This window comes from Chiroxiphia lanceolata, chromosome W (genome assembly GCF_009829145.1).
Source record: "Chiroxiphia lanceolata isolate bChiLan1 chromosome W, bChiLan1.pri, whole genome shotgun sequence".
Classification (NCBI taxonomy): Eukaryota; Metazoa; Chordata; class Aves; order Passeriformes; family Pipridae; genus Chiroxiphia; species Chiroxiphia lanceolata.
This window is the reverse complement of record NC_045670.1, coordinates 11,251,521-11,272,371: the sequence shown is the minus strand read 5'-3', so window position 1 is coordinate 11,272,371 and position 20,851 is coordinate 11,251,521. Positions and strand designations below refer to the sequence as shown.

The window sequence follows — 20,851 nt, the reverse complement described above, 5'->3', positions numbered from 1 at the left end:
TGTGTGATGCTGTGCTACTGGCCTCCTGCTTTGAATCCTATGACACAGGCTGCTTTCAGAATTTGCTGCAACCAGCTTCTCACTGTGGCTGCTCCTTTCAAAATGAATTTGACAGCTTTATTCCAAGTCCATGCTTCTGGACAGAAATGGTGCAAAATTCTGGAGCAGGAGGACTGGGCTGATCTGTCTTCATATTGTTCTTTTTCAGACTAATCTAGCATGATGCTCTGCAAAACCTATTGGTTAGTATTAAATTCCTGTCGAAGTCCCTGCTTGCCTTTGAGTGCTGCTTGCATTTCTTGGGAAGTGATTCAAACTGCCTTCATCCTACTAATTATGTGCTTAATGCACTCGTGAATCATAATCTTGTCCCTCCAATTCAAAGGAATATCAGTAGGATTTGGCAAGTGCTTCCACAGCTGGGTTTGATTAGCTGGAAGAACTGTTCAGTCTTGACTGCCCTTTGCTGAGACATTTATGGTTCATCAGGTGCTGTAGGGAGATGATGTAAACTTGAGCCAAGGTTGCTGTGGAGTGGCAAATGGGCAGCCCATACTGCAGTGGGACTGCTGTCATGCTTGCCTGGGGCAATATGACATCTACATTGACTCTGCTAGCTGGATATAGCCCTGGTTGGAGCTATGCAGGGCTGACCTGAGCTGTGCAAAGAACCTTGCTGGGAGGTTATCTTAGTCCCCTCCATCTCCACTGGCTTCAGTAGAGCTGGATGTATTACATAAACAGAGTATGGCAAAAGGAGCAGGTGGGTGGGAGTGAAGGGACAGGTTGCTATCTGTGTCAGTTTGGCCTGGCTCTCTTGCCGAGTCCAAGCTGTCTCCTCCCCCCTCCCACTCTCTCAAGCAAGGGAAAAAAAACAAACCACAGAAAAAGTGAAAGAAGTCCGGACGAAACAGAATTATATCAAAAATATATATATTACATATATATTTACAATTATATATACAATTTGAATATATTGTGCACACAATAGGGAGCTCCTGGGAGGAAAAAAAGGAAAAGGGAGGGGGAAACAGGGATAAAAAAACCCTAAAAACAAATATCCTCCAAATATAATCGTTAATAGAGAGCTAGCGAATAAATACAAAAAACCCAAATTAAATACTTCCCTGAACAAGACAGCAGAACTGTGCAAAGCACCAACCAACTCTCCCATGCCTCCCGGAGGGACCGGAGATAACAGCAGGTCTGAGCAGTCAGACCCTGGCTTATACAAGCAAAGACCGTCTGCGGAGAGACCTGTTGCCTTCAGCCACCAGAAGAGAGAAGAGCCCAAGCTCTCTTATCTGCGCCTTTTTATATGTTGTGTTATGCTAAAGGATGATATGGAATACTTCCTTAGATTTCTGACTCCCGTTGCTAAGGACGGCCTAAAAAATCCAAAAGCCAACCCACTACATTCTCCATCCCTTATTCCATATCATTTCTTTACGTAACACCTATATCTCGCGCATATCTATACATATATATATAGTCCTTGTTTATTTTTCGAGGCTGTTTTCTGTTGTTGAAGATCAGTATCAACATCAGTTCAGTTCGGATCCTTTGCCTCCTTGGTTACAGTCACAGTTCTGGGTTTAGGACTGGTTTACTGGTCTGGGTCATCTCATCATCGGACATCATTGGATACTGGTATCAGTTTTGTTCAAGTCTTTCTCATTTGGTGTCTGGTTTCCTGCAAAATACAACTCAAAGCACATAATTAGGTTTTCCCCAAGGTTAGGTTTCCTTGAGGCACACACTAGATCTCTCCATCCTTCCTCATTACCCACCAGGTATTTCCGGACCCTTGAGCAAAAACAATCCCACGAATGGGTTTGTCTCGGCCTGAGGGAGGAGTAATCCAAACAGCCTTACCTAACATACCTCTCAGATGGATTGCTGGAACTTTGTCTCCATCTACAGTGTGGAGGGATTCTGCTTGGGCAGGACCAGCTCAGTTGACAGAGCCTCTAGTGTTAACTAGCCAGGTGGCCTTGGCTAAGTGTTTATCCCAGTTTTTGAAAGTTCCCCCACCTAGTGCCTTCAGAGTTGTTTTTAACAGTCCATTACACCTTTAAACTTTCCCAGCAGTGGGTGTATGATATGGAATGTGATATACCCATTCAATACCATGCTCCTGTGCCCAAGTGACCACTAGATTATTCTTTAAATGAGTCCCATTGTCTGACTCAATGTGTTCTGGAGTGCCATGTCTCCACAGGACCTGCTTCTCGAGACCCAGAATGGTATTTCAGGCCGTTGCATGTGGTACCGAATATGTCTCTAACCATCCAGTGGTTGCTTCCACCATGGTAAGCACATAGTGTTTACCTTGGCGGGTCTGTGGCAATGTGATGTAATTGACCTGCCAGGCCTCCCCATATTTATATTTGTCCCAATGTCCACCATACCACAGGGGTTTCAACCTTTTTGCCTGTTTAATAGCGGCACAGGTTTCAGTCATGGATAACTTGAGAAATAGTGTCCATGGTTAAATCCACCCCTTGGTCTCATGCCTATCTATAGGTGGCATCTCAGCCCTGATGTCCCGAAGCATCATGGTCCCATCGAGCTAGGAACAATTTTCCCTTTTGTTGCCAGTCTAGGTCTACTTATGATACCTTGACCTGTGCAGCTCGGTCTGCCTGTATGTTATTAGCATGTTCTTCATTAACTCGACTCTTGGATGCATGAGCATCTACATGGCGGACTCTCACATTCAGCTTCTTCACTCTGGAAGTAGTGTCTTGCCACAAATCAGCAGCCCAGATGGGTTTTCCTCTATGTCTCTAATTCATCTTTTTCCACTGGTCTATCCATCCCCATAGGGCATTGGCTATCATCCATGAATCGGTGTATAGGTAGAGCTTTGGTCATCCTTCTCTCTCTGCGATGTCTAGGGCCAATTGGACAGCTTTGAGTTTTGCAAACTGACTCAATTCGCCTTTACCTTCAGTGGCTTCCGCCACTCGTCAGATGGGACTCCAAACAGCTGCTTTCCACTTCCAGCTCCTCCCTACAATATGGCAGGAACCATCGGTGAAAAGGCCATAGCGCGTCTCTTCATCTGGCAGCTGATTATATGGTGGAGCTTCTTCAGCTTGACTCCCTGGCTCTTCTTCTTCTTCATCTGCCAGACTGAAGTTCCCACCTTCAGGCCAATTAGTTATAATTTCTAAAATTCCATGGCGATTTGAGTTCCTGATTCGGAGACGCTGCGTAATCAAAGCAATCCACTTGCTCCACATAGCATCGGTGGCGTGATGCGGAGAGGGCACCTTCCCTTTGAACATCCAGCTCAAGACTGGTAATCGGGGTGCCAGGAAGAGCTGTGCTTCAGTACCAATTACCTCTGAAACTGCTCATATGCCTTCATACGCCACTAAAATTTCCTTTTCCACAGGGGTGTAATTTGCCTCAGAACCTCTGTAGCTTCTGCTCCAGAAACCCAGCGGTCGCCCTTGTATCTCACCAGGTACCTCTTGCCAGAGGCTCCAGGAGGGACCTTTATCTCCAACTGCAGTGTAGTGTACATTCTTTACATCTGGTCCCGTTCTGACTGGTCCAAGAGCCACGGCATGTGCAATCTCTTGCTTGATCTGCCTGAAAGCTTGCTGCTGTTCAGGACCCCATTGGAAATTGTTCTTTTTACAGGTCACAAAGTAAAGTGGGCTCATAATCTGGCTGTACTCTGGGATGTGCACCCTCCAGAAGCCTATGGTTCCCAGAAAAGCTTGGGTCTCCTTCCTGTTTGTTGGTGGAGCCATTGCTACAATCTTGTTGATTATGTCTGTTGGTATCTGGCGCAGTCCATCTTGCCATTTCACCCCTAGGAACTGGATCTCTCAGGCAGGTCCCTTGACCTTACTCTTCTTGATGGCAAAATTGACCTTGAGGAGAATTTGGATGATTGTCTGTCCTTTCTCAAAAACTTCTTCTGCTGTGTCCCCCCACACAATGATGTCATCGATGTACTGGATGTGTTCTGGAGCCTTACCCTTCTCTAGTGTGGTCTGAATCAGTCCATGGCAAATGGTTGGACTGTGCTTCCATCCCTGAGACAGTCGATTCCAGGTGTACTGAACGCCCCTCCAGGTGAAAGCAAACTGTGGCCTGCACTCTGCCACTAAGGGAATGGAGAAAAACGCATTGGCAATGTCGATGGTGGCGTACCACTTTGCTGTCTTGGACTCCAGCTCGTGCTGGAGCTCCAACATATCTGGCACAGCAGCACTCAACAGCGGCGTGACTTCATTTAAGCCACGATAGTCCACAGTCAGTCTCCATTCTCCATCAGATTTACGTACAGGCCGGATGGGGCTGTTGAAGGGTGAGTGTGTTCTACTAACCACCCCTTGACTTTCCAACTTCTGGATCATCTTATGGATGGGGATCACAGCATCTCGGTTCATCTGATACTGTCGCCTGTGTAAGGTTGTCGTGGCTATTGGCACTTCTTGATCTTTGACTCGCAGTAGTCCCACTATGGAAGGGTCTTCTGAGAGGTCAAGAAGGGCAGACAATTGCTTGGACTTCTCTTCAATCACCATGGTTACACCAAACGCCCACCAATAGCCCTTCAGGTCCTTGAAGTATCCTCTTCTTAAGTAGTCCATACCAAGGATGCAAGGGGCTTCTGGCCCCGTCACAATGGAATGTTTTTCCCATTGGTCTCCTGTCAAGCTCATGTCGGCCTCTACCACTGACAACTCTTGAGACCCTCCTGTCACTCCAGAAATAGAAACAGTCTCAGTACTCTTATGCTCCGAAGGCATTAAAGTACACTGGGCTCCAGTATCTATCAAAGCCTGGTATCTCTGAGGGTCCAATGTGCCAGGCCATCGAACCCACACAGCCCACTAAACCCGATTATCTTTCCTTCTCCTGGCAGAAGGCAGGGCCCCTCTACTAGTCTTGATCAGAGCATTTGTCACTGGACTTTGGCTTCTTAGAGGCCTTTTTGTCATCGTTGAAGCGGACCTCCATCCTGTTGTGTTTCGGTGATTGCAGTTTCTTTTCTAAAAATTCTGTATCTACCACGTAGACAACTTTCTTGTCAGTGTCCTTTTGTTTCAGCTCCCTCACTCTAGCTTCGAGCTTGGAAGTGGGTTCACCATCCCACTTCTTCATTTTTTCTCCTTTGCTACGTAGATATGCCCATAGTTGGTTACGTGATCGAGGCTTAGGGTTTTCTTTCCTTCGACATGTGAATGATGGAGACCATGAGTGAGACTGAGACCAAGATCGAGGTCTAGGTCGAGGTCGTCTTCGTCCCATTGGCCTTTCTCTGTAATCTCTATAACTTCTGTCATCTCTGTCTCTAGGGTCATCCTCATATCTGGAGTATTCATGAACTCTCTCCATTCTTTCCCTATCAGAGGTGGGTCAGTGTAGGGGATCAGAGGAGTCTTCCAGATTTTCCGCTATGCTCCGTATCCAGGAACACATGGTGTCCACGCTTTGTTCATCCATCTTTGGATGATATGCGGTTATCAAACAGTAGATATATGGTTTAGGGGCACCTTTAATTACCTTTTTCCACATCGGTTGTGTGAAGGGAACACTCTCTGGAACTTAGATGTCATAATTGTCTGGATCAGAATAGATGATCTTCAGCATGGCCAATTCCCGTAGGTATTGGATGCCTTCTTCCACAGTGTTCCACTTTCTTGGAGATCTCGTCAGATACTCCTTAAATGGGTATCTTTCCCTCACAGCGTGGAGGATTCGGAGCCAAAGACTTGACGCCATTCTCTCCTTTCCCATTTCTTGTTCTATGACATGATCTCAGGCAAGGGATCCCAATTGTTGTGCTTCATGACCTTCAAGCACATGACTATTAGCCCCATTGTCCCAGCATCGCACCAGCCAGGTGAGGATTTGTTCACCAGGCAAGCAAATGTAATCTCTTCGTAAATCTCGAATCTCTCTTGGGGTCAGTGATCATGTAATTTCACTTTCTCACATTATTTCCCGTCCATCTCTCCCACGTAGAATCTTTTCCACTTTCCTTTTTACTCTTGCGCTCTTATGCAAAACCGCTCCCGCCTCCTCTTTTATGTCTCGCGTGGAGGTGGGAACTGAGCGTGCCACGGGAACGAGCTTCTACGTTGTTTGCCATACCTATTAGGTGGAGGTAGCGAGTAGTCTTTTGGGTGTTGAGATAAGGGCCTCATCCAATCATCCACGCCTCCAAGAGAAGGTTGAGTCTGGAGGGGTAGGGATAATTGTCCCTCAGGTTGAGGGGAACGCTTTAGCCCCTTCTTTACGTCTTCTGAAGCACTGAATGTGTAGTCAGGATATAAATTGTCAAGTGACAATATGCCACGGGTTGTTTGTACTGTCTTTGACCTTTTTTCTCTTGATACCACTCTACTTTCCTTTGGACGCACCCCTAGTTCTTTTGGGCACGCCTCTTCTCTTGCAGCTGCTTCTTCCTCTCTGGCAGCTGCTTCTTCCTCTATTGCGGTCGCTTCTTCTTTTCTTGTAGTCTCTCCTTCCTTTGTCACAGTCGCTTCTTCCTCTCTCGCAGCCGTTCCTTCGTCCGTTGCTGTCGCTCCTTCCTCGCTTGCAGCCGCTCCTTTGTCCATTGCTGCCGCTCCTTCGTCTGTTGCTGTCGCTTCTTCGTCCACTACTTCCTGCGTGGACGGGATAGGTCCTTCTACTCTTCCATCTTTTTCTCCTCTTTCTTCTTCTTCCGTGCGTTCCAGTTGTGGAGATGGGTCTGTAGGTTCTGCAGTCTCCCTTGTCCATGTCTTCTTTTTCTTTATAGGGGTAACAATGACTTTCTGGTTTTTAGCTTGAGTCCCATTTCTAGTGGACTTAGTAGAAACGGCATTGACTTTAAGCTGTGTTTTGGCCCCACTTCCTGTAGACTCAATGGGAACACCACTGGTCTCAAGTGGCATAGTTTGAGCTCCTGTCCCAGTCTTAACCCGTTGAAAGTGGTCTACAGCAGCTCGATAAGCACTAGTCAGGCCCCAACACAAAGTGGAGAATCGCATATTCAGGTCCTCGTAGGAAAAACACCCTTTTGTTAAACAGTGGGCCATCTCACTAGAATCAAACATTTGTTCTGGCGTGAACTCCCAATTAATGCGAGGTGACACACGTCCTACTAATTTACCGAAATCTACCCAGGCTCCATGCCACCCGGGGACTGGCCTGTCCAAAGCCCTTTCCAAAGTTCCAGCGAGTCCCTTTGAGGTGCGATCTTTCCTACAACAGGGAAAGCAATACAACACCATTCTTCCAATTTTAAAAACCACTTCCATTACCTCCATCAATAACAGTATCATTGCAACACAATTTAGATAATAATTGGAGTCAGTTGTAACCATGGGGATCTCCTTTACTAGGCCTTTGATGTCGAAATTAAGAGAAGTATTGGTAACATTCATCCTCTGGGCCTGGACGTTTCCCAATGGGATAGCCCAGGACAGGCACAAACATTGCCAAAATCAGAAAGGAAATGGGTAAAATGGCCCTTAAAAGGAGAACCCTTGTGCTATGGGACTGTCAGGCGATGCCGATTTCGGGATCATTGTTATGGTTATCTTCGGAGCTCCTGCGGTAATGGCTAAAGAAGGCAGAGTTAGCACTTCCCATTGTTTACCTTTATTCTTTCTCCATGTTCCCAAACAAACCCTTGTTTATACAAACAAAGCTTTCTTGGCTACTTTCCCGGTAATTGTTTTGTAAACACAAACTGCGCTTGTCAGTTTTCCCGGACTCTGGCGGCATCCTCGGACTCTGTTCCAAAACCAATAGATTTGTTTACAAAACAAAACCTGAGCTTGGCTGTCTTCCCAGACAATATTTTCAAAACAGACCAAACTTAACCAAAACACTCAGCGCTCCCCGTATGGGCCACCAATGAAAAATGTGTGTCAGTTTGGCCTGTCTCTCTTGCCGAGTCCAAGCTGTCTCCTCCTCCCTCCCGCTCTCTCAAGCAAGGGGAAAAAGAAAACGAACCACAGAAAAAGTGAAAGAAGTCCAGACGAAACAGAATTATATCAAAAATATATATATTATATATATATTTACAATTATATATACAATTTGAATATATTGTACACACAATAGGGAGCTCCTGGGAGGAAAAAAAGGAAAAGGGAGGGGGAAGCAGGGATAAAAAAACCCTAAAAACAAATATCCTCCAAATATACCCGTTAATAGAGAGCTAGCGAATAAATACAAAAAAACCCGAATTAAATACTTCCCTGAATGAGACAGTAGAACTGTGTGAAGCACCAACCAACTTTCCCATGCCTCCTGGAGGGACCGGAGATAACAGCAGGTCTGAGCAGTCAGGTCCTGGCCTATACAAGCAAAGACCGTCTGCGGAGTGACCTGTCGCCTTCAGCCACCGGAAGAGAGAAGAGAGCGAGCTCTCTTATCTGCGCCATATTTATATGTTGTGTTATGCTAAAGGATGATATGGAATACTTCCTTAGATTTCTGACTCCCGTTGCTAAGGAAGGCCTAAAAAATCCAAAAGCCAACCCACTACACTATCTGCTTTCCTCCCTGCCAGGAGGCAGCAACAATACACAGCCCAAGTGCTGATGAGAGGCAGCAGCCAGAGCCCATCTTGGGGTGATGAGAAACACCTGTTTCCTGCTATCTCCAGGAAGTGCTGGGGTTATAGCTGAATCTCAGGGTGCAGCCACATGCTGACTGCTCTTACCCTCCAGTGGGAGCTCAGAGATGACAAATGCTTGTGGGAATTGCAGTTTTGAACATGTTGGGGTAGAGTCATCAGTGGTGGAGGATGGCTGTGGATTGCATCTCTGAACCTACCGCAGTAAGTCATCTTAGGAAATCCCCCACCATCCCTTCTGTAGCAGATGTAATGGGATTTGCTCTGAGCTCTGGCAGGTTTCTAACGTGGAGTCCTGCAGAATAATTGATTTCATATGTTGTTGAGAGTGTGTGTGCTGCTAACACCCTTGGAGTGCTTCAAAGCCTAGGCTGCAGGAACTAATGCTGTTTCTAGTGCTGTTTGTGGTGCGTCAGCCAAACATCAGCTCTCCTGTCTCTGAGCTTCCAGGAGGGCTGGACAGGGGCTGGCTGGGAGGTGGGGAGTTGAGCCACGCTGCTGCCAGCACATGGCCCTGCTCATGTTGCTGTACCCTCCTCCCCACAGGAAACAGGTTTTGGCTACCAAAGCTGAGGCTGAGAAGGATGGCGTGAAGGTCCCCACTACACTGGCTGAGTACTGCATCAAAACTAAAGTGCCTTCCAACGACAACAGTTCGGATTTGCTTTACGACGACTTGTACGATGATGACATTGATGACGAAGACGAGGAGGAGGAGGATGCCGACTGTTACGATGATGATGATTCTGGCAATGAGGAATCGTGACCTGCTCCCTCTATGCCCCTGTACTGCCCTGTCAACTCAGGCCAGAAGGGAGCAGTGGTAACCTAGCAGCAGTCCAACAAAAAAGTGGTGGTGGGAGGGGGGGGATCAAGAAAACTTTGTCTCCTGCTGTCTCCTGTTGTATGGATCTGTTTGCTCCTTTTTTATGGACCTCTTAGAGACCCTCCACAGAATGTCTGAATTCTTGCATTCTTAACCCTTTCATCACTGTATTATGATTTCTTTTTAAAAAAGAAACTTCGTTTTCCACTTCTTTATGAAATACAGCGAAACAGGTTTGCTTGTGTTTAGATTCTTGAATTAAATTCAGTCTTGCATTGAGATGTTTAATGCATTTAAAGCTGGAACAAACCCATTGGAAGATGGATTTTCAGGTGTTCAAGTATTGCATTTACTGGGAAGAGCAAATTGCCAGGGTTTAGCTACTCCATTTACAATAATAGCATGTGTACATTCATTTAGCCTTGTGATGGTGGCTTTTCCTTAATGAGGTGTGGGGTGGAGAGTGTAAAGCTACTGTGTGTTGAGCTTGATGGGATATTACTGAAAGGTACAGGAATCTGTTTAGCCTGTTCAAGGTAGGAAATAGCTGGCTCCTGGATCCCCAGAGGACAGAGTCAGCTTTGTCTCTGAAAAAGGCTTGTGATATGAACCCTAAAATATAAACACTTAACACTTCACATCTGTACAACTGAGCCCTGGGTTGCATTATTTATTTTTTTTCAGACTAGGTTGGGGTTGAAAAAGTTCCATTCTGCTGGAATCTGCTGCCAGCTGCCCCTCTAGCGAGGGAGGAAAACAAGTGTATCCCGCTGCCCAGTTGGTCAGCATTCATCCTGAACTTCTTTTCGGCCATGTGAGAGTCCCCTTCCCCAGTGCTCGCTAGTAGCCCTTGCTTCTTCCAGCCCAAGTGCAGTGCTGGCCTGAGCCTTTTTTCTGTTGCTTATGTAGGTCACCTGTTGGTAAATGCAGCTCTGCTGTAGCTCTGTAGGGTTGACAGAAGACAAAGCTCCCTTTGCTACCTGACTGGGGCGGCCAGGCTGTCCCTGTGCCTGCAGTGGCTGCTGGGACATGGGGCAGAGGGGTGGATAGGTGCTGGGCTCTCCCCTGCCTGGCTGGCTGGGGCACGGGTGGATGTGTGCAGCCCTACAGGAGAAGGTTACACAGTGCTTTAAGGCTGGGAGAGAAAGCCAGCAGCAGGGTTTGACAGGCTCTTCAGCAGCATGCTTCAGCTGATGCCCTGATCCTGTGTGCAGAATCCTCTTCCACAATCCCTCAGCACCTTCACCCTGTTGCAGTGTGCTCTTGTTCAGCTGTGGTGCAGTGCCCTGAATTCACCTTTCATGTGATCCTTGGATTGGCAGCCAGCCATGCCCTCCTGTGCTTAGCCCTGGCAGCTCCAGGAGGAGATTGGAGGTGCTGGCCCTACTTGGGTGAGGCCCTCTGTTTTGACAGGTACAGAGGCAGTCACCCTGATAAGAACTGTAGGCTCGAGAGTAAACTTTGTTTTGTGATCAGCTTGGTGGCTGTGTCCCAGGATGAGATGAGAGTGAGCAAGATGTGCTGCCTGGAGAGAAGGGGAAGGCAGCCATTGGGGAGGGGAGGAAGGCCTGTGGGGCTCTGTTTGAAGCGAGCAAGGCAGATCTGTTTTCAAAATGTTGCTTGGCTGGGATTTGCTGCAGCAGGAACAGTCCCTACCCTGGGGTGTGTTAGTGTGCATCCCTCTACCCCTGGCAGAGTGAAGGCAGCCCAAATGGTGAAACCTTGTCCCTGGTGCTCTATGTGATGGTCTGCCCTCCTGCTTGCTTGTTACCTGGAGAGGCAGCTGGACCCCTCCTAAAGCATCCCACATGGGCTCCTTCACGTCATCTTTCCATCAAGGACTAACTCAGTCCCTGGTGCTTTTTGGAGCCAGCAGCAGGGCTCCTCTGCATCTAGTTACAGTGTGGGGCACACCCCCATCCCCCAGATTCATACCAGCCCTGTGAGGGCAGTGCCAGAGTTAGAAAATGAGCCTCTGGCACTCCTGGATGCAGGACTGGTCTCAGGGCCACACTGGGACAGGAACACAGGTCTCCAGCTTTGGGGGGCTGTTAGGGGCATGAAGGAGCAGAGTATGGCAACGCTGGCTGTGCTGATGACTTGGTTTGAAATTATACTGCATCTTTCAGGATTTCCCTTGTATTTTTTACCATCTTCACTGTATACTCTCCAGTGAGTTGTATTTTGAAGCTTGGTGTTGTAAGATGCATTATCATGACTTTTCTATTACCCTTTCTTAAAGACAAAAAGCAACCTATTTTGAGAGCTCTGACAGTAACCAGACTAATTTCTCTTCCCCACTGCCCTGTGCAGTGTCATTTCTTGTTGACTTGCTGGTTTCCTTTTTTGGGATACCAACTGAAATATGAGGGTATTGTGTTTGGGGTTTTGTTTGGTTTTTTTTAAACTATTTAAGAAATTGTGGAAAAACATTTACCTGATCTTTGTATTCTGTTTTTTTCTTAACCTTTTTCTCAGCTCAGCCAGTATTAGTGTTTACATTTGCAACTACCTGCCCTTTCAAATGCAGTTTTCAACCATTCTGAAACCAACAGGGTACACTAGATTTCTTAGTAGTTTTCTAAGCTGAAATCCTAGATGGTTTCCTTTTTTCTTCGGTATAATTTACCAGAAACAATTAACTGATGCATTTTTGTGTTGTCTTACCCTTCAGTAGTTATATTTTGTCTTTTCTGCACATCTGTCTACTAATAAAAATGTGAAATGAAAATATCCCAGTACTGTTACTTCCCTGTTATTTGAGTTGGTTTATTTGCATAGGTTAAAGCTTTGAATAACAGCTGTTCACAAATTCAGTGGTGCTCCAGTATCAATGCCTATACATATACATAAATATCTACAAGGTTATTGGAAAAATAAAGCTGCTGTTTGACAGCTGCCTACACCTAAGAGTAAAGAACAAGCTGATTTGGAAAAGCACTTTGGCAAAAGGCCATGGGCTTTGCTGTTATATTTATTTATTCACCTTAAGTCAGCAAAGGAAAGAGCAGGGAGAAGATAGTTCATGGTGTCATATGACTGCAGCAGGGATGCAAGGACTTGGGGTAAAGGTGCTGCTGCCATGGGGCTGGGGTACTGCTGGTGGCCAGTTCCTTGGGAAGGCAGGAGCAGGACACTCCTGAAATGGTCAGACAAGGTGGGGGAAGCTTGTTTTTTGGGGCGAGGTGCTTTGACCTCATGCGGAAGAGTCAGAGTTACTGAGGTAATCACTGCCAACCACCCCTTTGGAGTGCTCATCCTGCCTGGCCCATGCTGTTCCCCGATGGCTCAAGAGTGCAGAAGTTTTTGGTTTTGCAAGTGCTAAAATTAGCAGGACACATGTACAGGCATTGCATTTGCTACAATTGACATTGTTGGCAGCACAGCAACTGCTGAGTCAAATGTGGTTGGGTGTCGCTGTTATGTTGAGACGGGCAAAGCGACAGAATTTTCTTCCAAAGCAGGGACAGGATAGCAAGAAGGCTGGAAGATTTCTATTGCAACAGGTTGCAGACATTTATACTTTTCACACAACACACATGTCAACTTACTATTGGTGCCTTCATATAAACATACATCAGGCCATACACGTCAATCTACTATTGGTGTCTTCATGTATAAATACATCAGGATTGGCTGCAAAATAGCAAACATGCTGACACAGCTTTTGTTGAGCCATCATGACCCAGCTAGAGCAGAGTACAGGAAGTCCGTTTCTGTCTTCCATCTTCTTCCTTTCTGAAGGTTGCCCACATTCCTCTGCATGCTGTGTGTTCTCCTCCTTTCAGGGGTATACTGTAATCTGGTTTATGTCTATTGCTTCGTCGATAAGTGCCAGGTTGCTGACAGACCTGCTGTCACCCCTGACAGTTGGGGCCTGAATGTTTCTGCTTCACAGCCATGCTGGAGGAATGGCGATGGCATTGCAGAGCTGCTTGCCTAGAGAAGTCTCCACATTGGGGAATGAAACTGAACAGGATGGTGCTGTCTGGGCCTTCTGACTGGAATCAGGCCTGCTTGTAGCTCCTGCCTGGCTTCTATAGCACCAGCCTGCCCTGAGCTGCCAGTAGCTTCCTAATCTAGCAGAAGGTGTTGTACCAAAGCCAGGACAAATGCTCCAAGCTGCCCTGCACTGGGCAAACCTGGCTGCCCCTTGTGCAGTGGTTGGGGTTTTTTTGGGGGAGTGGAGTGGGTTTTTTTCTCCATTTCCTTGATGTCCAAGTGCAGCAGAACAACCTTGGCTCTACCATCAGACTGTGAAACAGAGGCTTAGAGAGGAAATTTCTGCAGAAGAGCCCTGCTGGAGCTGACAGGATAAGGAAAGGGGAAAACATCCTGTTTAGGCTTGCCAGGGGAGGGAGGGGAGACAGTAAGTCCCCAGCCTGCAGAAACATTTCAGGCCCCAAAACCAGTGGCAGTGGGACAGCAGCTGCCAAGGGCTTTCAGCAGCTGCTGAAGTTTGACCATTATCAAATGCCAGTGCAGTTCCTGTTGTGCTGCTCCAGAGGTAGATGGAGGTCTGGGTGACTTCTTCCCAGCCAACTAGATCCCACAGAATCTGAGAGGTGATGAAAGTGTGACTAAGAAAAGTGGTCCTCATGGTAGAAACAATTTTTTTTTCCCCTTGTAAGAAACAGATTTGGGAAGTGCAAAAAAAGCCCCTCACCTCTTGAATGGACACACATGGCTTCATATTTACCCACCTCCTCTGCTGCACAAGGCCTGGATGCTCAGGAGGATGAGCCTGGGGCAGGAGCTATCCCTCAGATGCCCTCACCACTGACCTTCCTCCTGGTGGATGCCATAGAATTCATGGGCAAAGCAAGGGAGGGCAGTGCTGCTGTGCTCCCTCCTTACCATTCCAGGCTGCTCCACAGGGCCAAAGACAGAGCACAATGCCAGAGGACAGCAAATGCAGAGACACGATGCTTGCAGCAGGAGTGCTCCCCAGGATCCCATCCCCACTGCAGCTGCCTATGAGCTCTCAGTACCAAGGTGCGCTCACCTTTGTCATGGTATTCAGCATCCCCTGCAGACCCATCTCCTGCTCTTACCCTCCCAGCAGGAGGAGGTATAAAAGGACAGGCTGTAAAAGCAAAACTGCTCGAGGCCTTTGAAAATGCAGACAAACACCAGTGATATGCTCAGATATTTATTAGATGGAGGAAGGGCTAAAAAGAAATGAAACTCTTAAAACGTTCACCACACTGGTGCAGAACAAGAAGAACCAGGAGTTGCCTCCAGGGTCTTGTTTTAGAAAAAAATGGGGAGGGACAAGTAAAGTTTTCATCAAGTAGCTATGTCTTTCCTGGGCAGGGTGGCTCAAGGCAAAAAGAGGTAGAAGACAGAGCTTATACTTTTATTTAAGAAACCGCTACATAGTTTTTGCCTCTAATGATGGAAAGGAAGTTGCAGGACCCACTGAGCCATCCAAAGTCTCTTGCTAGAGAAAGAAAAAAAAAAACCAACACCAAAACACACAACCCCCCCCCAACAAAAAATTTCAAACAAACAAAAAGCACAAAACAAAAAAAAGGCTTTTATTATTAAAAAATTGAAAAATAAAAAGGTGAGACTGCAGCTCAGGGCCACAGTGTACAAACTGCCCATGAGAGTTCATCTTCCACAGCAGGAGGAGATGAAAAAAAGGGGAAGACTCACAAAACTTTTTCCTTCCCCCTGCCCCTTTTTTATCTCTTTAAAGTAACAGCTATATTGGGGGCTGAGGACAGAAATCAAACCAACAGGACACATCTTGATTCTTTTTTTTTTTTTTTGGAGGGGGAAAGGCAGGTCTCCTTATTTGCCTGAATTCAGAACTGCATTAAATAAATGGGCTCCAGCTCCAAAAACATGGCACAGTTTGTCTTTCAACAGAGTTATAAAGCTTAAAAAAATGGAAGGATGCCCTGGTGCAGATGGGAAATTAATAATAAGTTTTCCTACAAAGAAAATAAAACAGGCTGCAAGACGCAGAAAACCACATTTAGGCTCTATTACATTTACAAATACATACATAAATATATTACATACAACAGCAACTCAAAGAGGAAGCAGGCGAGTCACATAGAGGATGGCTGGCTGGCTAGCTGCACTTCTCCCCGCACAGACATTTGGCTGAGCAGTTACTTCTATTAATTCTAGGAATGGGGTTTGGCTTTTTTCTTTCTCTCTCTTTTTTTTTCTCTCTCCTCTCCTTTCATTCTCTCCCCCCTTCCCCGGTTTCAGATTTAGTTTGTCCAGTATGGAGAAGTGCCATAGGTGGTTTTGGTAGCCTGAGATTTTTGCTGCATGGTGCTGGGTTGATTGCGTTGGCCAGATCCACCCTAGAAATTGGAAAGAAAGGAGAGATGAGCACCAGCACTCCCAGGAAAGCAAGCCTGTCCATACATCAGCAGAAGAGTTCCCACTCAACACAGCAATGGATCTGTTTCTGCTCTGCAACATCTCTGCATCCTGCAATCCAGGACAGTCACAGAGAAACCAAGCAGAAGTGTGGGGACACACCATCCCACCACCTCCCACCCAAGACAGGTTCAAGGACAAGGAAGGAGAGAAGCAGGACAGGACAACAAAGGAGCTCTCCCAAGATGAACGGAGGCGGTGCACCAGCCAAGGATGCCACACATTCAGAAAGAGAAGTCATTTCCTATTTCTGGATTCTAAAGCAGAACACTGTTTTTTCTGGGAACATTTATAGTGAGGAAAAGAAATACATGAGCTGGTAAAACCAAATCAGAAATTGGAGCCAACATGCAACCTGCAAGGGGATGCTTGATTTTTCCCCCAGAATTACAGTACAAGTGCTCACATCTTGCTCTCCTGCCACAGCCAGGGGACATCAATGCCTGCCTCGGCTTCAGACCTCACAGTCCATCTCTCCACACCCCACATTAGGATGGTCTCTTCACAGAATCACACAGCCTGGCTGAGGTTGGCAGGGACCTCTTGAGGTATCTTGTCCAATCCTTCTGCTCAAGCAGGGTCACCAGCTCAGGACCAGACAGCTCCAAGGATGGAGACTCCACAACCTCCCTGGGCAACCTGTGCCAGTGCTTTGTCACCATCCCAGTAAAAAAGTGTTTCCTGATGTTCAGAGGGAACCTCCTGTGTTTCAGCCTGTGCCCATTGCCTCTGGTCCTGTCACTGGGAACCACTGACAAGAGCCTAGCTCCATCCCTTCAGGTATATATATATATATTGATGAAACCCCCCCTGAGCCTTCTCCACTCCAGGATGAACAGTCCCAGCTCTCTCAGCCTTTACTGATAAGAGAGATGATCCAGTCCTTTCATCATCCTTGTGCCCCTTTGTTGGACTCTCCCATACATCCATGTTTGTCTTGTACTGGAGAGCCCAGAACTGGACACAGGACTCACCAATGATGAGCAGAAGGGAAGGATCACCTCCCTTAACCTGCTAGCAGCACTCCTCCTAATGCAGCCCAGGATCCCATTGGCCACCTTTGCAGCAAGGACACATTATTGGCTCATGGTTAACTTGGTGTCCACTAGAACGCCCAGGGCCTATTCTGCCAAACTGTTTTGGCCCCTAGCATATACTGGTGCATGGGGTTGTTTCTCCCCAGGGGCAGGACTTGCCATTTCCCCTTGCTGAACTTAATGAGATTCCCTCCCCAAGCTGATCAACAGCATTGAGTCTATTAGTCTACAATTGCTGTCAAGGCCCTTTCCCAATGAGCAAAGCAAAAACCCCCAAGATCCTGCTGGGAATCTGCCCTCAGGCATACCGTAGATGTGGAAGGGGCTGACTTACCTGCCCATCTTGATGAAGGTGGTGATGCAGCATCTGGGAATGAGGCTGCTGATGTGCAGGGAGGATATGGAGAAACGGGGCTGGAGCATAACCCGGAGCAGCACCAGGGTTCAGGGGCCCAGTCGATCCGAGACCAGAGGGTAGGCTAAAAGGAGGTGGTGTGCCAGCATGGAATCCCTGCTTGTCAAATGTCTGCACAGGAGGTGAGGAGGACAGCATCAGACTGGTGTGAGGAGCCCAATGGTGACCAAACAAGAACAAGAGTGCCCCAGACACATCACCTGAAACTTTCACCAACCCCATGAGCATGCCAAGTTACACCTGAAAGCACTTCATCAGATGAGTTTCAGCTCCTTTTTTCATCCGTTCTTCTGCACTAATGCTTTCATTATTTCATTTCCACAGCTACTATGCCCTTTTTTTCCCTGACCTCTTTTTATTCAGTGGGACATGGGATGGCAGCAACTGCCTGAAATTAGTCCTTCACACATTATGGGGGCTCAGGCTGAAATTACTTGACCTACCCAGGGCAGCCCAACAAAAACCCAAGAACTACTTTTCCTCCCCCTGACTCACTTGCTTTGGGGGATACTTTTACCAAAAGCATTAGTGCCATCACACTTCATTTGCACCCAGGACATAGCACATGTGGGGAAGCTTGGGCAGCATAGTGCTGCACCTATGTCAGCAGCTGCCATCAGGAGCTGACATGGCAGAAGCAGTGGGACAGAGGGCGAGACTCCTCTCCAACAGCAAACAGAGACAATAAGAAATGCCACAGCCTGTTGACCCTGAGACCAACTGGTCTGGGAATGGCCCTAGCCTCCTCCACAAGGGGAGCCATCAGCCTGGCCACAGACCACAGGGGAGGAGGGTCCAGCATTACTCACCTGAGTCTTGTTATAGACTGAGCCGTTGATATCAGGCACACTCGTGTTACTTGAGGTCACAGAAACACCTGGAAAACAAAAAGCATCCACCAACAATGGGAAAGTCAACCACCACCTAGCATGAGCCCCATGCTTTTCTCCCAGCACCTCTGGCAGCTTCAGTGGATGCACCTTTGTCTACAACCACTGCACCCCACACCCTGCTGCTGGCCCACCCAATGGGGTTCTCCATGCTGTCAGAGTACTCCATATGGGAACAGAAGAAATGGCTTGGTTCCTCACTCCCACTGCAAAGCCGGAAACCAGTCCACTGGGATAAATCACCCACATTCACAACCCAGTGGTTACCACTTGGATTCAAATGCACTTCACCAGGCAGCAGTTGGCCGCACCAAACACTCATTTAAGCTCACAAAAAGGCAGCTTTCCCCTAAGATTAGGGGTGCATTTGGCTCTACTGTAGCATTCAAGAACTTTCCAGTAGTGCACTAAGCAATGAGACTCAGCATCTGCTACACATTTGAGCCCTTGTCCTTTTACATCCTGCAGAAGGGTGAGGTCCGCAATGCTCCTCTGCCCCAAGAAAATTAATATCACTGATTCAGTCTGGCTTCCACCTGGACAGTCTGGTGCCATAACAGGCTCAGAAACACTCACCAGCAAGGTGATTCTCAAATCAGCCACTTATTCAGTCTTATAAAGACTGGCTCTAATAATTTCACTTGGATCAGAATAAAATCAGCTGTTCCTTTGGCCAGTAAATCAGAGGACTGGACTCAGAGGGTGTGCACTGCTCTATGGCTGTTCCCTTCCTAGGACATTGCTCCTTTTTGGATTGCTTCTCCACAGAGGAGAGCGTGATTACCTCTTGGCTGAAGACAGTGTTTCAAATGCACAGCAAATGCTTGGTATTTGCTTAAGTCCAAGGATGAACTAGTTAGCATTAAGCAGTTAAGTACACACTTCTCAGGTCTAACCAGCATGTGCAGAATAAAGCTTTCATATGAGCTGTGTAAATTCTTCAGCCTTTACAGTCACAAAGGAAACATTTCCAGGCATGAAACAAGGCAATGAGTTACTGATACCTTAAAATCTATAGAAGATTTTAGTATAGCTCATTAGTACTTTTAGCTCGCTAAGTACCTTCGTACAAGATTTCTGAAAATGCTGTTTAACATTCCTTGTCAAGAATTTCAACAGACAAAAGATTTTAGCAAGGTGAAGAGCTACTTATCTGTAGAAATGTACTAAGAAAGAGACATGACAGTCACACCACTTGATATAAGTAGTCAAAGCTACCCAGAGGCCTTGAAGCCATTCCAAGGAGGACAGAGATGACGAGGAAGACAAAGATGAAGATAAAGGGGTGGACATTTTAGGACCACCGACTCAAATTCGGGAGGCGAAGGTGGTACTGTGGGAGGGATGGTTTGGGAAGTGGGTGTAACAGATGATGTAATGTCTAGATATTATAATATAAAAACTGTAGAACCTCTGTAATTCGGGGGTATACTTTGGAAATGATTCCTATGCACCCAGCATGCTCTAAATAAATGAGTGCTTTTTGCTTTCTAATACTCAAAAGAGTTTTAGAGAGTTATTTTCTGGCTTTTAGGCATCATTACAGGGTGTACAGACAGAAGCTAAACAGCCCAGAGATGTATGAAGTGCCCTGTTCAACCCTAACACACGGCTGCCTCAAGTGCCTACCAAGAAACTCAATCTAGTCTTCATTTTGCAGAGAACTATTTCAGCAACAGCATTCAACTGCTTAGGCTTCAAAAACACAGCACTGCTGCAGGATCACTATATTCTTCAGCAAAAAAACTTTGGCAGAGGTAACAGCTCATCATTTCTCCAATGTATAATTGTGGACAAAGCTGCGCATCAGCCACACAAATCCTTGTGCAAAGTTCAGCCATGAGGTTTAGAAGGAACGCTTGGGCCATTATAAAGCATTTTGTATATGGGAGATGGAGAAACAGCTTGGATCATGACCCTGTTTAGAGTTGGCTGCTGTGTTGACTGTACAGCACTGGGAGTTGGCCCTACTAAATCCCAGTCAAGAGCAACCTCATGTTACCTTTCCCAGGTCCAGTGCCAGCAGATTTGTTTTGTGCTTGAGATGACACATTGTAGCCTCCTTTGCTGTAATCTCCAGCTGCCGCTCCCTGTGTTAAGTCATCATAGCCTGCCAGTGTGTACAAGACAAGGTGTTACAGTGAGCAAGCAGCTCTGCAGACATGCATGTGAAAAGCACAGTGGTAAGCATACCTGCTCCATAGCCATGCTGCCCATAGCCACTTGCTTGCTGAAAAGGAGTCGAGGTGGTGTTAAGGTTGACTCCATGCTGTTTAGCAGATGCTGGAGGTACCTGGACAAAGGAAGGAAACAGAAGACTTTATCAGGGAACAGCACACAAAACACAAGCTCCCTCTGCCATCTAGTGGAGAAGTCACCTTCCCTTCATGTGGAAAATTCAATCTGGAGTTCAGAGCACTGGGCTGACAAGGGACATGGCACACTCACACTTCCAGAAGTAAATTGCTTTATGCAAGTTTTCTGCCAGAGCTGCCCCTCTGATTGCAGCACAACCCTCTCTCAGAACAGGCTGCATATTTCTTTAGAATCATAGAATCATTAAGGTTGGAAAAGACCTCCAAGATCATCAAGTCCAACCTTCAACCAAACACCACCATGCCATTTAAACCATAGCACTAAGTGCCACATCCAGTCATTTCTTGAACACTTACGGGG

The 20,851-nt window shown here is 46.8% G+C and overlaps 2 protein-coding genes across 2 annotated transcripts in view; one reads left to right on the top strand and one right to left on the bottom strand.

Annotated features, from left to right (window-relative positions):
* LOC116780044 (ubiquitin-conjugating enzyme E2 R2) overlaps positions 1 to 9,472 on the top strand; it is a 130,751-nt gene extending 121,279 nt beyond the window's left edge. Inside the window, exon 5 of the mRNA XM_032674552.1 lies at positions 9,149 to 9,472. Coding sequence (XP_032530443.1) covers positions 9,149 to 9,368 — 220 coding nt within the window. The 3' untranslated portion in view covers positions 9,369 to 9,472. The remainder of the gene's footprint in view (positions 1 to 9,148) is intronic.
* Positions 9,473 to 15,616: 6,144 nt separating this feature from the next.
* The window catches only part of LOC116780027 (ubiquitin-associated protein 2-like), a 136,390-nt gene continuing 131,155 nt past the window's right edge, over positions 15,617 to 20,851 (bottom strand). Inside the window, exons 23-27 of the mRNA XM_032674529.1 lie at positions 20,368 to 20,468; positions 20,178 to 20,287; positions 18,095 to 18,162; positions 17,205 to 17,396; positions 15,617 to 15,754 (exon numbers count right to left, since the gene is read on the bottom strand). Coding sequence (XP_032530420.1) covers positions 15,659 to 15,754; positions 17,205 to 17,396; positions 18,095 to 18,162; positions 20,178 to 20,287; positions 20,368 to 20,468 — 567 coding nt within the window. The 3' untranslated portion in view covers positions 15,617 to 15,658. The remainder of the gene's footprint in view (positions 15,755 to 17,204; positions 17,397 to 18,094; positions 18,163 to 20,177; positions 20,288 to 20,367; positions 20,469 to 20,851) is intronic.